The sequence below is a fragment of the Agelaius phoeniceus genome, chromosome 16 (genome assembly GCF_051311805.1).
Source record: "Agelaius phoeniceus isolate bAgePho1 chromosome 16, bAgePho1.hap1, whole genome shotgun sequence".
NCBI lineage: Eukaryota > Metazoa > Chordata > Aves > Passeriformes > Icteridae > Agelaius > Agelaius phoeniceus.
The window spans coordinates 11,322,420-11,336,961 of record NC_135280.1 but is presented as its reverse complement, the minus strand read 5'-3'; the positions used below and the strand labels follow the sequence as shown (position 1 = coordinate 11,336,961).

At 44.9% G+C, this 14,542-nt stretch overlaps 4 protein-coding genes across 8 annotated transcripts in view; 2 read left to right on the top strand and 2 right to left on the bottom strand.

Annotated features, from left to right (window-relative positions):
* ABAT (4-aminobutyrate aminotransferase) overlaps positions 1 to 2,570 on the top strand; it is a 49,187-nt gene extending 46,617 nt beyond the window's left edge. For all 3 annotated transcript variants that reach the window (XM_054643632.2, XM_054643631.2, XM_054643630.2), the window contains exon 16: positions 408 to 2,570. In XM_054643632.2, coding sequence (XP_054499607.1) covers positions 408 to 529 — 122 coding nt within the window. In that variant the 3' untranslated portion in view covers positions 530 to 2,570. The remainder of the gene's footprint in view (positions 1 to 407) is intronic.
* Positions 2,571 to 3,646: 1,076 nt separating this feature from the next.
* Positions 3,647 to 5,181, bottom strand: TMEM186 (transmembrane protein 186). Its single transcript, XM_077187050.1, has 2 exons — positions 5,173 to 5,181; positions 3,647 to 4,599 (listed from the first exon to the last, which is right to left on the bottom strand). The coding sequence occupies exons 1-2, from the start codon at positions 5,179 to 5,181 to the stop codon at positions 3,826 to 3,828; spliced, it is 783 nt and encodes a 260-aa protein (XP_077043165.1). The 3' UTR covers positions 3,647 to 3,825.
* A 19-nt stretch (positions 5,182 to 5,200) lies between these two features.
* PMM2 (phosphomannomutase 2) lies at positions 5,201 to 12,042 on the top strand. The gene is made up of 8 exons (XM_054643644.2): positions 5,201 to 5,326; positions 5,523 to 5,634; positions 6,619 to 6,695; positions 7,271 to 7,362; positions 8,023 to 8,122; positions 8,584 to 8,659; positions 9,755 to 9,870; positions 10,903 to 12,042. The coding sequence occupies exons 1-8, from the start codon at positions 5,261 to 5,263 to the stop codon at positions 11,005 to 11,007; spliced, it is 744 nt and encodes a 247-aa protein (XP_054499619.1). The 5' UTR covers positions 5,201 to 5,260; the 3' UTR covers positions 11,008 to 12,042.
* A 533-nt stretch (positions 12,043 to 12,575) lies between these two features.
* Positions 12,576 to 14,542, bottom strand: part of CARHSP1 (calcium regulated heat stable protein 1) — a 39,200-nt gene continuing 37,233 nt past the window's right edge. For all 3 annotated transcript variants that reach the window (XM_077186992.1, XM_077186993.1, XM_077186994.1), the window contains exon 4: positions 12,576 to 14,209. In XM_077186992.1, the coding sequence (XP_077043107.1) occupies positions 14,047 to 14,209 (163 nt within the window). In that variant the 3' untranslated portion in view covers positions 12,576 to 14,046. The remainder of the gene's footprint in view (positions 14,210 to 14,542) is intronic.

Sequence of the window (14,542 nt, the reverse complement as noted above, 5' to 3'; positions counted from 1 at the left end):
AACTTCTTGTCATTAAAAACAAATTAGTTTAAAAACCAATGCAGAGAAACCTCCTGTGTCTTGTTGTGGCACCAGGACACTTGACCAGGAGAGTATGGCAGCATCTGAAATCTCAGATGCTGTTTGATCTCTGTGCTGGATGGATTCTTTCCATTGCTGTCAGGATTAGTCCCAATACTCCAAGTGTTTTATAGAACAGCTCCAGACACCCACAGTGTTCTTCTAAGCTGCTGTGAAGCTTGAGGCCATTCACACCACAATGTGCTGTACCATGGTGTGCCTAGCAGGATCTGGGGAGCATCTGTTGGCCTTCCACAGTGAGGGTATCCCCATTCAGAGACCTGAATTTTTCTGGTTATTTGGCAAAAATGGAAATGACTAGAGGATCTATTGTGTTCTCATTTCAGGTGTTGTCCTGGGAGGCTGTGGAGACAGATCCATCCGTTTTCGTCCCACGCTGATCTTCAAGGACCACCACGCGCACCTCTTCCTGAACATTTTCAGTGACATCTTAGCAAACTTCAAGTAAAAAGCAGTTCCCTTGCACTGAACAGCTGATTATGAAATTAGTTTGCATTAATTCATGTCTTCTCTACTTACAAGATAAGTGTAAAGTCATAAACTGAGGTTTGTGTTCTGTCTGTAATCCTGCCCAAGGCAAGCTGCTCCATGCACACGCGCCCCAGGCAGAGCAGTGGCACTGGTCACCAGCAGGTCCATGCAGCTGTCCCTCACTGTGCATCCCCAGAACCTCCCTCTTCTGGCCTGGGCCATGCTGACTGCAGAGTCCTCCTACAGCCATGTCCCTGACTCTGCACTGTCTGAGCAGGACCTGGAACAGTCTGTTTCCACGGGTGACCCTGGTAGATTTGCATCCAGAAGCAGCAAAGCGTGGCCAAACACTGGGAGCCACACGCCTGCCACACAGAGTGCCCTTCTCTAATGGCAGCTGGGATCAAATCAGCGTTCCAAGGAAAGCTCTGCTTTCCACCACTGCCAAGCACAGTATTTTACAGAATAATTTCCAGCTTTATTCCCTCGAGTACAGGCATCTGCCACACCAGCTGCACCAGGGCAGCTCTGCCCAGCCTGCACTCACTGCTTCAGGGGCTCTGGTGCCCTCAGCCACACCTGCAGCACTGCAAGTGGCACTGAAGCCCTCGTCCTTCTGTCCTCATCATGGATGGGTTTTAAAACTTTTGACTTCTCTTACAAGCAGACTTGTACAGAGAAAACTCTACCCTGAGGTATGTAATCTGACAAAGCTTAGAGAACCATGCAAAGCACATTCTTCCACTTCTGCCAGCAGTCTAGAATGATTCCAGATTATTTTACCATTTGCCCAGAACACACAATAGCCATTAATTTATCTATTATAACTTCTACACGAATACTTGAGGTATTTTGTAAAACTAAAGCAGAAATGCCATTATCTGGTATCAGAGCCACTACAGTGAAGGCCTAGTCCTGCCTGCACATTTATAATGCAAAGTAATTCTATTTTTGTTCTAATAGTATATTCTAAGTCATCAATATTTCAGAGATCTTCTAGAAAGCCACAGGATCAAAAAATGTGTCAACAGTTCATTGATTTTTCTTCAGAGAATTGTTTTAGATGTCTCTTTACTGTTTGCTGAAGGCTGACTTGAACTAGATCTGGTGCCTTTCTTTTTCTTTTTCTTGGTCAGCATCTGGATTTTGTTTACTAATTTTAACTTTTTGTTGTGCACCAAAAAACAGGGACCACAATGGACTTTTACAGTTGCCCTTTCAGGACCTGACCACAATTTTTAAGTGCATAATAAGAAACAGAGAAGTTAAAAGATTTACATGTTTAATACAACTACCAAAATGTGAAAAGGTTCCTTACCTGCTTTGAGAAGTGTTAATCATGGTTTTCCCATTTTAAAGTACTGGTATTGGGAAACTCCGGCACAGTCACTTCTGCCAGCTTAAACCCAGTGGGATTTCTGTAAACCTCTGCAGAAAGCAGAATTCTGGTGCCAGCTGGGCAGAACCTGAGCAGGTTTTTGAACAGAGGTTGTAGAAATCTGGGGGAAGGACTGGTAAAAATTGGTGTTCAACAAAACTTCATTGTCATTGCTGTCCTCGTAAGCGTATTATCAGCAAAGGAAAGTCAAACCAAGAACTGGATTTGACAGCATTTTGGGAATTAGTTTGTTCAACATATCAGTGCAGTAGTTTTAGTGAATGTCTCTAGCAAGTCTTGTACTTTTACAGAAACAAAGGTCCAGTAATTTGAAGTCTTACCACATCTTCACTTTTATTATGACTACTCTAGATGTTTTTATAATTTTTACTGACACTCAGTAACTGTATAATTGTGTACAACATGTTGATGAAATCGTTAGAGAATACCATAGAAAGCACTGCAGCTCAAGCATATAAAGTTAATATTGTTTACAGCATACTGTAGACAGTGCCAAATAAATGTTTAAACAAATACTTAAGTACACTTCATGGTGTAACTAGTAACTGTACACAGATTCATAACAAATGACATCAATAATGTGTAATCAATATTCTTAAATAAAATATTTATAATTGAACTTCTCCAGGGCTTTTCATTTTACACCCAGTACATGCCTGAACTGAACCATTAGTGCATATTAAATACATTCTGATTAAGATAAACCTCAAAAAAATAATATATGTCTGTATATATTATTTTTTGGAGGTTTATCTTCATCACTGTATTTTGCTGCCATGGTGTTTACACCAAGGAACATTTGGATTTCCTTTGATACTGCTGTGCTACACAGTGTCAGCCAAAATTTAAACTCCCAGAACTCCATTAGGAAAAGTTAAACACGAGAAATAGTAATTCAGGGTTACCCTGTGCACTTAAATGGCAATTTTACTTAACTGATCCTTTGGTGATCCACCAAGAAACAGAGGTTTCACTTCACATGAAGAAAAAATAAGGAAAGAACACTCCAGATTATTGGTGAGAGTTAGTTTATTTGCCAGTTACAAATTAAGCTAGAACTAGAAGAGGTGTGTAAGGAGTTACCTTGCTTCTGACAATTCAAAAATGTGTTACATGTTATAGGTGATATGTTTGGTTCTTTCTTGGGTTTAAATTCCTCATTTCTACCGAGGTTTCAGAAAAGGAGAACTCATGCCAATACCATGGAATAAGACCACAATCCTTCATGAAGACAGGTGCTGCTTTTCCCATTCCAATGAAGAATGGCAATTTCTGTAAGAGGCTCCTGAAATTTTGTCCCAGCCTCTAACTTAACAGCTGAGCTGCCAGTGTCTCTTTTGCCCAGCTCCACTCCCATCCTGGAGGACCCTCCTGAGGCCAGGACAGCCCACACACCTTCCCAGTGCCCTCAATTGCATTGATACACGAGCATGTCCCTCTCTGACATTCAGCAGTACCCATCATATGGATGTACCAGACCAGCTTTAATTTCCAGAGGCTTCCCAGCCAACCTGAAATGACCTAAAAGAAACACTGAGTTTGAAGTGGGGATGCTCTGGCAGCTCCTGCATTTCATTTCGAGAGATTTTTCATGTTTCATCCCCAGTAATTTGGCACATTCTGAGGACAGTTCAGGCTTGGAATGCTATGACATTACTGAATGCTACATGGAACAGACACTCCTCACACCATACACAAGATGCAGGACCTTTAATCCAGTGGGCTGTGCCTTACCACTGGGACTTTGTACACTGGGTGCACTTACAGCAGGCTTTGCACAGGAAATGGACAGGGATGTGTAGTTTGGTGAACTATTTAAACCTCGTGGAATAAGCACAATAGACATGGAAAGTCATTGGAAATGAGCTGCTGTGTCACACAAATTCTCCAAATATTTGAGCAAATTTCTGTCTGTCTACAATCTGGCCATACTTAATTGTAAAATACAAAGTATCTGTACTGTTATATCGCTTGAACTGCTGAAGGAGCTCATCCTTGCTATCTCCAACTTCATCCAGAGTCACCACTGTCTCTATGGGACAGTAAATGTCATTACGTCTTCCCCAAAATGTCAAGTGGGCCACTCTGACAGTTTGTCCAGTTTCACTTAAGTAGATGAATCCAATAATTCTTCTGAAAAAGTAGCTCATACCATACAGCATTGCCCCAGCAAAGACAGCGATGCCAGTTGTGTAGAGGAGGATATTCTGGGACACCTGGCCCTGCAGGTAGAGGTAGCAGATGGGAGGCAGCATGATCACGGAGGTGGCAGTCTGCAGCAGCTTCAGTCTCGACAGGACCCTGCAGTATTTTATCCCTGGGAACCTGTACACCAGTTTGAACTCTTCTGTCCTCCCATCCACAGCCTTCTGCTGGACCACAGCAGCAGGGGCCAAGTGGGACAGACACACGGACGGCTCTCGCAGTCTCCTGAGATAACTCCTGACACCATGAGCTCGCTGGGCTTGTGACTGCAAACACTGCCACGAAGCAGCAATCCAGGGCAGGCGAGCAGCTTCCCTTCTCCATGGCCTTGTCCAGAGCTCCTTCTGTAGCGATCTCCCAGCAGGTGCTGCTGTGCAGGCTGTAGTCCTGACTGTGCAGAGCCAAGCCTGTAAGGTAGATTCCCATGGGTCATCGTCTGAGTCCTATTTAAACCCACCAGTGAGCTCAGAGTTGCCCCCTCGGGCCCCTACAGACAGTAAAGCACAACCCCCGGGTCACTGTAACCTTAAACCAGTGTTGTGATAAAAAACCGGTGATTGTGCTCGCATCCCTCCCTGCAGACCGAGAGGGAAAACTTTGCTAACACAGCTGATACCAGTGAGCTCAGTGACCGACCCTGGCACACCCCCTGCCTCCCGCTGGCTGAGCAACAAACCAGGAAAGCTGCTGGAATCGCCGACTCCTTAAATAACCACTTATACAGCAGTTTTAGGGAAACAGAAAAAAGTGGACAAAGCACGGTAAAGGAGAGGAGGCCGCGATCAGGCCGAAGGAGGGAGCGGACGCTGGGAAGGCGCAAAGGCAGGAACGGAGGTTCCGCGCTGTCCCCGCCATGCTGCAACACGCGCGGGCACCCGTGCAGGGACCGCCGAGCGGCCGGAGACAGGGATGGAAAAAGGGATGGAAAAAGGGAAAGATGGAGAAAGGGGAGCTGGGGAGAAAGGGGAGAAGGAGGGCAAGGGGGAACGGCCCCCGCCAGCAGCCCCGGCCCTCACCACCGCCATGGCCCCGCCGCCGCTCCGCGGCTGCGCTCTCCCCGCCCCGCGCGCGGCCCGACGGGAGGGGCGGCCCCGCGGTGCAGCCATGGCGGCGCCGCCCTCAGCGCTCTGCCTGTTCGACGTGGATGGCACCCTCACGGCGCCGCGCCAGGCGAGTGCGGGACGGGGCTGCGGGCCCGCGGGAGCGGGGCGGATGGCACAGCGCGGGGCCCGGCTGTGCCGTGTGCCGCGGCCTCTGTGGGCGCACTTCATTCATTTAACGCTGCTGAAGGACCCGCACGGGCTGCTTGTTCCGGAATGGAGGCGCTGGCCTCTGGCAAATCTGACGGCTCTGTTTTGGACTGCAGAGAATCTCGGCGGAGATGGCGGCGTTCATGCAGCGGCTGCGGCAGAAGATGAAGGTGGGGGTGGTGGGCGGCTCGGACCTGGCCAAGATCCGCGAGCAGCTGGGCGAGGACGGTAAGGGCGATCCGCGCTGGGGCCATCCCGCTGGGGCTATCCCCCTGAGGCGATCCGCGCTGAGGCGATCCCGCTGGGGCCATCCCCCTGAGGCGATCCCCCTGAGGCGATCCCGCTGAGGCCATCCGCGCTCCGGGCCCCGGGCAGCCGCCAAGGGCAGGTGGAGGTTGAACCCCGTCCATCCCCTTCTTCCTTTGCTTGTAATTGTCTTCCTGGGGGTGCTGTGTTGCACTCAGGCTGTGGGGAGCTGCTTCCCGGCGTTTGGAAATCGCAGCCTGTTTGCACTCTGCAGGTATCTCGATGTTAAATTAAGAGGTTGCTGCTAATGGTGAAATCCTGCCTTGGTGGCAGAGCCCTGGCAAGGCTTTGTCACAGTGCTGTGTACAGTGCAGGCCTGTGTGTGACATACACGTGTGGGCTGCTCAGCTGCAGAGCACATCCCTGAGGACCTGGATTTGTTCACTGTGGGGATTCTTGCCTTACTCTTTTATTCTTAATGGTCTTTACTTAACTGATGCCACTGACAGCCTCCTGTAGTACCCAGACAGCTCAGAGTTTGTTTGCCTTCCAAGTGCTCTCCAGTAAACCATATCATCTTGTGTGGTGCTGAGACAGCTCCCAGACATCTGCTGAGCATTAGTGACACTGAGGAAACAAACCTAAAAGGGCAATATTTGACTTGCTCTCAAGCCAGGCCATGTGCCAGTTGTTTGGTCATTCCTTTACATTTAATGCAAAGAGTTACATGCCTCTAAGTAAAACCCACAGGTAAGTCAAACAATTGACTTCACATGATTTGAGGTGTGTGTTAATCATAGTGAGAAATGAGACAAGCTTTAATCTTGCTCTTGATGCTATGCTGCTGAAATTCTCATGCTTTAGGAGCTAATGTTTGCTGTATTTTAAGCTATTTAACGTTTAAGACAATTCTGCATAAAGCACTGAGGGGAAATGATGAGTTACTGTCTTTTTGCTTGTTTGCAGTGATTGAAAAATATGACTATGTGTTCTCAGAAAATGGCCTGGTAGCATACAAAGATGGGAAATTCCTGAGCAAGCAGGTAAATGTGAAATTTCCAATAGTGAGAAAAAGAAATCTTCTAAACAATATTTTGATTTATTTGTACAGTGTAGTCCTTTGTAATCACCCTTTCAAAGACCAAAGTTGCTGCTGCTTTCATATGTTAGTCCTGTTAATGGATCATTCATTTGGCATGTAATGTTTAACATAAATAATGGAGAGTAAACATTTAAGAGATCTTGGCTGAATTTGCTGCCTTGACCAGTGGTTCCAGTTTACTGCAGGAACGAGCTCCATTTCTTCATGTTTGGCTATAGCAGACATTAAATGGAGCTTTTTGTTTGGGGCTGCTGCCTGTGGCACAGTTTCCTTCTGAAGCAGGTACAACTGGGATTCATATTAAAGGACAGTTTGGTGTTATAAAGTGAACAAAAAGAAAAAAGAGAGCCTTTAGCTAGTACCATGTGAGCATCAGCTGATGTTACTGATTGAAGGCATGTTTGTTTCTCTGTGCTATTAACCATGCCTGATTACCCAATGTCTATGTTTTCCATGTGACTTGCTTTTAGAATCTCAAATTCTGGACCCTTGGTTGAATGGTGTTTGTTTTGTTAGAGCATTCAGGGCCACCTGGGCGAGGACATCCTTCAAGATGTCATCAACTACTGCCTGAGTTACATTGCAAAGATCAAACTGCCAAAGAAGAGGTATGTGCACACAGACATCTCACTGTGGCCCTGTTCTCCATGGGGGATGTAAAGCTCAGCTCAGGGTGCTCAGCAAAAAGAATGAGTAATTTCTGCTTGGGGAGCAGCACTGTGTGTGTGAAACAGAGCTCAGTCCATGCATACAAAGACAAGTCCCCAGCTGGAGCACAGGGATTGAAATACTGATCAGCACTTTGTGTCAGAGGGAAGGAGATTCAGGTTTGAAGTAGGAGAGTTCCCTTGCCATGTTTGGAATTCAGAGATGAGAAGTGCAGCCAGAGCAGCTCTGTGTGAGGTGTGAGGTGCAGCTGTGCAGACACTGAAAGGTGCCCTGTGAGGCAGGGCAGGGCACTGCCCACACTGCTGGGAATTCTGCAGCTTCACCCCACACTGACAGCCTGGCCTGTCAGGCCCTGGGCTTGATGGGATGCTCCAGTCACACTTGTTAAACCAAAAGGTGCTTTCAAAAGCCAGTAAGGATGATGATGATGAGGTTGCCAGATTCCAAGTCCAAAAGACTTACTGGTGCCAGAGGTACCTGCATGTAGTGAGACAGGTGATTCCCACTGCCTGTAGAATTAAATGGAAATTTACTGTGATATTTAGTGCTTTGAGCAGTTTTCTCATCCATTTTCTGTCTCGTGATCAATTCCCTTGCAGAGGCACTTTCATTGAGTTCAGAAATGGGATGTTAAATGTGTCCCCCATTGGAAGAAGCTGCAGCCAGGAGGAACGACTTGAGTTCTATGAACTTGATAAAGTGAGTTACAACTCCTGAAAAATACCCAGCTCTCCTGGAGGAGGCAGTTATGGCCAGGTTATGATTTTTTAAAAACTTTCATCATTTGTGCAATTGGTTTTTTTCATTTTAATCCTTTCCATGTGGTTTAACTAATCTGTTCATTCAGACCTAAAGCAATAGACAATGGGTTTTTTGTTGGAATAGCCAGGATTACTTGCAGAAGGGTGGGTTTGGCTCATATTTTTAATCCAATATCCAGAGTACTGAACATCCTACTTCTATACATGGGGTTTCTAAAAAACCCTGTCCTAGGTAAAACCATACTTTGTTGTCCTCTATAGTGTAACCAGCCTGGGTCCATTCAAATCAATAAAACCATTCTTTTTTAGAGGTGTTTTTGGGTTATCTTTTCATTGGTAAATCAACACAGTTACAGCATGTAACTGTTGTTTGGTTTTGTTTTCTTTTTCCCTTAACAGAAGGAGCATATAAGAGAGAAATTTGTAGCTGATCTACAAAGAGAATTTGCAGGCAAAGGCCTCACATTTTCAATAGGTAATACTTTAAAAGAATGTCATTTAAAACATCAATTAATTTAAATTTCATTTAAGTCATACTCTCTTATGGCTGTGACATCCCATCTCATTTGTGTGACAGGTCTCTCTGGGGGTGGTTGCAGGCAAGACTGAGCCTCTTTTTCCTCTCAGCCTTTTATTGGGATATTTTAATTGAAATCCATCAACAAAGAGAACTTCATTTCTTGTCATCAGTTCATTGTCCTTTAATGTCAGTTGTGTGACTGATTCTGCTCATTTTGGAGCATATTAGATGCTTCAGATTAGTCAGAGTTGTTTCTGTGAATCAGTTTTGATCAGAGCTACTCCCTCAGTGCTGTTCCAGTTGCCCTTGGTTCTTCAGCTGTACCTGCACTGTGTGGGAGGAAGGAAAGAATCCAAAAGCAAGTGCAAACTTAAGGAATAAATATAATAAGGGGGAATTAATTTTTGATGCATTTTTCATTTTACCCTCTCTCCTAACATAGTCCCACACTCCTGCCTTTTATTGTTTTTCAGAACTGCAAAGTATGGTTGGCATTAGTGCTGAAGCACTAAGGCAAAAGGGAACTGCAGTTCAGTGTCTCCTTTATGTTGTAAATACCTTTTGGACACCTGCTTCAGCTGGGAATCATGCTCTTGGGTATTGGTGAAGGCCAAGGGCTCAGAATTGGAACAGCTGCTGAAAAGGCTGATTTCTTCCCTTTCCTACTCTGAAAGCCTTAGAAGGTCTTTTGCCTACGATTTTATGGCTGTACATAGATCAGTGGCTGTGTTCATGTGTCCTTTCTTTCTGAAAGTAAAGAGATTAAATGTAGTTCTTCTAAAGGTTCATTTGGATAGCAGTGAGTATTTGGGAACGTGCTCAGACTTTGTTGAATGGATAAATAATCTCTGAATCACAGCTCTAATAACTGATATCCTATAAAACACTTTCTGTACTTGCAGGACTTAACTCCAGAGTCTCACAACATTTCTGTGTCTTTGCAAAGCTCCCTCTGCCTGAAATCTTAGCCAGTTTGGGGTTTTTTCCCTTCTTCTCCCCTCAGCAATACATTGTAAAAATGTAACAAGTCTTGGTTCCTGTCTCTCCTAGGAGGGCAGATCAGCATTGATGTGTTCCCAGATGGCTGGGATAAAAGGTACTGCTTAGGAATTGTTGCCAAGGATGGATACAAGACTATTTATTTCTTCGGAGACAAGACCATGCCAGTGAGTACATTAGTTTGATACACTGATTTGAGAGCTGCTGGAATTAAACCTCAAGGAGTGCAGGTTCTAACCTTACAACCTTAATCCTGACAAGAGCTGAAGTCAGGGCATAAACTTGTGTCCATGTTTACCTGGCTGCAGATGAGAAGTTTTCCTTGTCTCCTGAATTGAACACAGGGTTCTTGCCTTAACAGAGGTTGTTTTAAAATTGAACTTTATAATTCTATTAAATGCCTAGGTGTCATGACTGTGTGAAACTGATTGTCCTGCCTGCTCAGTGTAGATTGATTTTTGTTGGCTGGTGTTTATTACACATATTTATTTCCTGTCTTATTTAACACTGTGCCTTTGCTCACTACTCTGTCTGGCTCCACCCTGGGGAACTGAGCAGAGTCCCTTGTCTCTCACCATGGAGCAGAGTTCTGCAGGGCAATTCAGAGGCTTTTAAAAATCAGACACCTGATCAGAGACCTGACAAGAGCTTGTGAGGGCACTGGCAAGCACAAGGACTTGCTTGAAATTAAAGCTATCTGAATATGGCCAAAGAACAGTGGCAGGCTAAGTTTTATAAGAAAAGGCTTGTTTTGATAAGAACTCACAGTTACAAAACTCTTACATTACACAGGACTTTATAAATTTCAGAAAATAATATTTTCTAAGAGAAAGACAAGCTTGAAATTGAAGTTTTTTCCCCCCTGACATCAGCTGCAAAAGGAATCACCTGTCCCTCTGGCACAGGGCTCACAGCCAGTTCATTTCAGACCCTCTGAGTGGCAGTGCAGCATTGCCAGAGAGTTGAAGTACTGAGAGCTGATGCTGACCTGTGGAAGCAGTGTGGCAAACAGAAGTTTGGGAATGAAGCTAGGGATGGATTTTGGGGATCTGTGCTCATCCAGGGCAGTGCTGTTGTTCACTGAGCCTAATCACTGCAGGCCCTTGGAAAAAGTCCATTTTCCCCCTGTTTCCTTTCATCTGTCCCTATTTGTGACTGTGCTTTCTGTTAAATAAAATTAAATCATCTTCTGCTTCCAGGGAGGGAATGACTATGAAATTTTCACAGACTCCAGAACAGAAGGCCACAGTGTCACATCCCCAGAGGATACAAGAAGAATCTGTGAAGAGCTATTTTTTAAATAAAAGAAGACTTCAGAATTCGCACTTTGAGGACAGTTAAAACAGCAAAATAACTTGAAACATCCTCTTCATTCTGTATTGTTTTTATGTAATCAGTCATGTATAGCAGGTGCTTTGCAGGTCACTCATTAGCAAAGGGAAATGTTTTACTTGAATACCCCTTGCTGCCTGGGGGAGCACAGCAGAGCTTTTAGCACCATCCTTTCAATTGCCAATCACATAAAATTTGTTTTCTTTTTGCTTGGTTTTGGGGCTTGGGTTGGGTTATATTTTGGGTTGGTTTTTAAGATACCTGTAAACTTCCTTAACTAATTAATTACAATTTAGGGAGGGAAGGGGAGGCATGATCTGCCTCTTGTTGATTCATGGTCTTAAAATTGGCCTGCAAGGCTTAATCCTTAGTTTTTTATGTTGAGGCAGCTTTTTAAAAGAAGCAGTTGATTTTTTTAAAAATACTTACCTTGTGCTATATGAATTAACATGAATTATAAGACAGTTTTTTTTTCTAAAACTGGAAGATGAGTAAAAGGGAAATGTTTTATTTCTTCCTGGGGTTGGAAAGATGGCACTGAACCAGAAATCCCTGACTGCCATCCCTGGGAATGCTGGAGCAGCTGGTGCCAAAGTTCCCTCCTCAGGATGGATGTGGTGCCAAGGCACAAGTCAGGTCATGCTACCTACACTCTGTGCAGACCAAATCTAAAAAGTCAGTTCTAAAAATTAATTAAAATAACTTCAGCACATTAGTGAAATCTATTTCTGCCACTTTCTGTTCATTTTCTGAGATTCCTGGTTAAGGCATTAAGGGTAGGTGAGATTTTTCATACTACAAAAATGACCTGAACTATGTTTCTGTTAAAATTCAAGTCAATGCCTGGCAGTCTGTTTAACTGTTATTATTACTTTTCTCATCTGGCATTAGGAAAGTAATCTTGAGTATAAACGGTTTGATTTAGTAAAGGAGAATAAAATCTGATTTTATCATTAAAATATCCTGTTTTGATTTGTCATTATGGAAAATAAAATACTTGAAGCAGACCTGTTGCATGCTGCTGTCTGTACCAAAAAATTAATAATTTTTCCAGTTCCAGGTTCATGGGATACTTGCACAATAAAAAAGCAGAGAATAGAATCTTGGTACCACCCAAAACCCCAAAAGGGCTTACAAAAACAGAGGGGAGCTGCAATGCACCTCATGCACCAAAACTTTTGTCTCCCAGCACCCTTCTTCCCTAACTAATTCCTGTTTTCATGGGAGCTGACCTGGGACCAGGACCATCTCTAGTGTAGGAATGCTCTTTAAGGACAACAGTTTAAGAGCTGCTGCTTTGATTGGTTTCAGTCCCAAACACATTTCTGGCTGCTCTGTCCTGGGAGCCTCCTCTGACATGTGCTGGCCTTGTTATTTCCTCATTGTTCTGCTAAGTGCAGTCAGTGGCTGGGAAAACATTTCCTTAAATAAAACTGAAGTCACCACACAGGGGTGCATATACAGGCAGCAGCATTCTCCCCTTCCTTAAAGCTGATCCTCCTCAGCACCAGCTACCCAGGGAGCAGACTGGAAACACATGGAAGCACTGAAATGGTTGCATTTATTGTAAAGAAAGCAGGGGGTGATATTCCAACAAGTTGCACAGTGATAAACCCACCACTACCACCAAGGCTTATGGGTCATAAAAACAAAACCAAACCCAAACCCCACTAGAGCACGGTGTAACACAGGCACAGCTAAAGAAAAGAAGCCAGCACAGCAGTTCCTGACCCCACATCACACCTGGGAACAGACTGGCTGCTGTGAAGGGCTCAGGACAGCTCCTGACAGCCAGCACCTTTGGTGAAGCTCCAAATACACAACTGAAGCTGCACTGTTTCATACAACTAACAAGAGTTGTGTATTTTTTTTTAACTTTTATTTGCAAAGTCAATAAAAATCCACTGTTAGGAAAATAACAAAGAAAAATGCTTCATTTGAAAAAAAAATGTGGAAGGCAAATAGGAGCAAGAACAATTTAGTAGCACTACAACTACACGAAAGTCTGGGGAAGGGTGGCCCTATCACATCCTACCAAGGGAGTTTGCCAGGGAAACAGATGCAGAATTTACTTCACCAAGACAGCTGAGCCTGGGCAGCCCACACCTGCTGTGCAGCAGTGCAGGTGTCCTGCCTGCCCCTGGCACACCATGCCAGTCTGCTGTATGCAGTCTGAAAGGCAAATCCTCAGCTTGGTCAAAATTCAGACACCCTCTGAGGCAATGAAGTGTCCACTACTCTACGGTTTTCTACCACTTACCTTGGAGCAAATTTAAATTTGGGATGGATTTTTTATTTTTTTTTTAATACTGGCCTATAAAATCTGTTGCTAATCAACCATCAAGGCACCTAAGTAAATTCACAAACAACCCCAGCTTTCCCAGTACAACACAGTTTCCACACCTGTGCAGCCACACCATTTGCAGGGGTGCACCTGATGGGCACTGGAGCACAACCACCTGATGGAGATTTTCCACCCTGTGGCAGCTGCTCTGTTTGTGAACTTCCTTCCATGAGGAAAACAAGTCAGCAATGAACACCTCTGTCTGTCAGCCAGGGCATTCAGGCACTAAATCAGCAATGAAGGTACTGCAGCCCTGGAGAGCAGCAGAGGGAGCACAGGGCTCACCCACACCCAGGGCTCTGAGCTGGGCTGGACCACCTGCACTAGAAGAGCTCTCCTTGAAACCTCTCCCCCCTTCCCCTGGGCATTTCCTGGAATCAGTTCACGAGACAAAAGAAAACCCAAACCTCCCCTCCTCCACCAAGCACACAAACTAGGTCTCTTTAAATACATTTCTTGTAAACACATTACGCTAGATTTTTTTCATTAGCATTTGAATTGCCTTTTTTTTTTTTTAATCAGGCCAGCTGTAAAAAAAATGGTGATTTTGGCCTGCATCTGCTTTATTGACAATGCAGTATTTCCTCACACAGAATTCTTCAGCCAGGTCCTGCAGCCAGGTGCTGAGCAGAGCCCCCCTGGCAGCAGCCACGCTCCAGGGGACCCCTCAGGAGCTGATGACGTGCCCTGACCAGGTCTCGTGCTTGGTGCCAGGGGCCAGGTGGGTGATCACCACCTCCACTGCCTGCAGCTTCTCGTTCTTGGGAGGGATGGTGCACATCTTGTAGGTGACCTCGTCGCCTGCCACGGGCACGTACTCGCCTTCAATGCTGCGGAGGGAAGCTCCAGTTAGTCAGGAGTCACAGAAACACCCGTTCTCTTCTGCAGCTGAGTGAATTTTTTATCAGAATTGTTAGCTTAGATGCTCAAAGTCCTTCAGGGACTTCATAGAGCCTGTCATCTGTCAAAGTCTGAGGCTGATTTTGGTTGTCTCACAGTGAAATCCTATGAAAACATTATAAACACCACCATCGTCCTAAAAAAATCAACCAACCACAAGAAGTACAAAATAAAACCCATTAAAACCCACAGAAATCCCCACTCCAATCTGCTTTAAAGAATACTCAGGTGTGCCAAGGCTTGGGCTGAGAGCTGTGCACCAG

What these genes read in the sequence shown, in the direction of transcription:
- PMM2 (XM_054643644.2), top strand. Translation starts at nt 5,261, where the DNA reads ATGGCGGCGCCGCCCTCAGCGCTCTGCCTGTTCGACGTGGATGGCACC. An exon ending in GGAAATTCCTGAGCAAGCAG is followed by an intron (nt 6,696 to 7,270) that starts GTAAATGTGAAA and finishes TTGTTTTGTTAG; the next exon opens with AGCATTCAGGGCCACCTGGG. An exon ending in TCGGAGACAAGACCATGCCA is followed by an intron (nt 9,871 to 10,902) that starts GTGAGTACATTA and finishes TTCTGCTTCCAG; the next exon opens with GGAGGGAATGACTATGAAAT.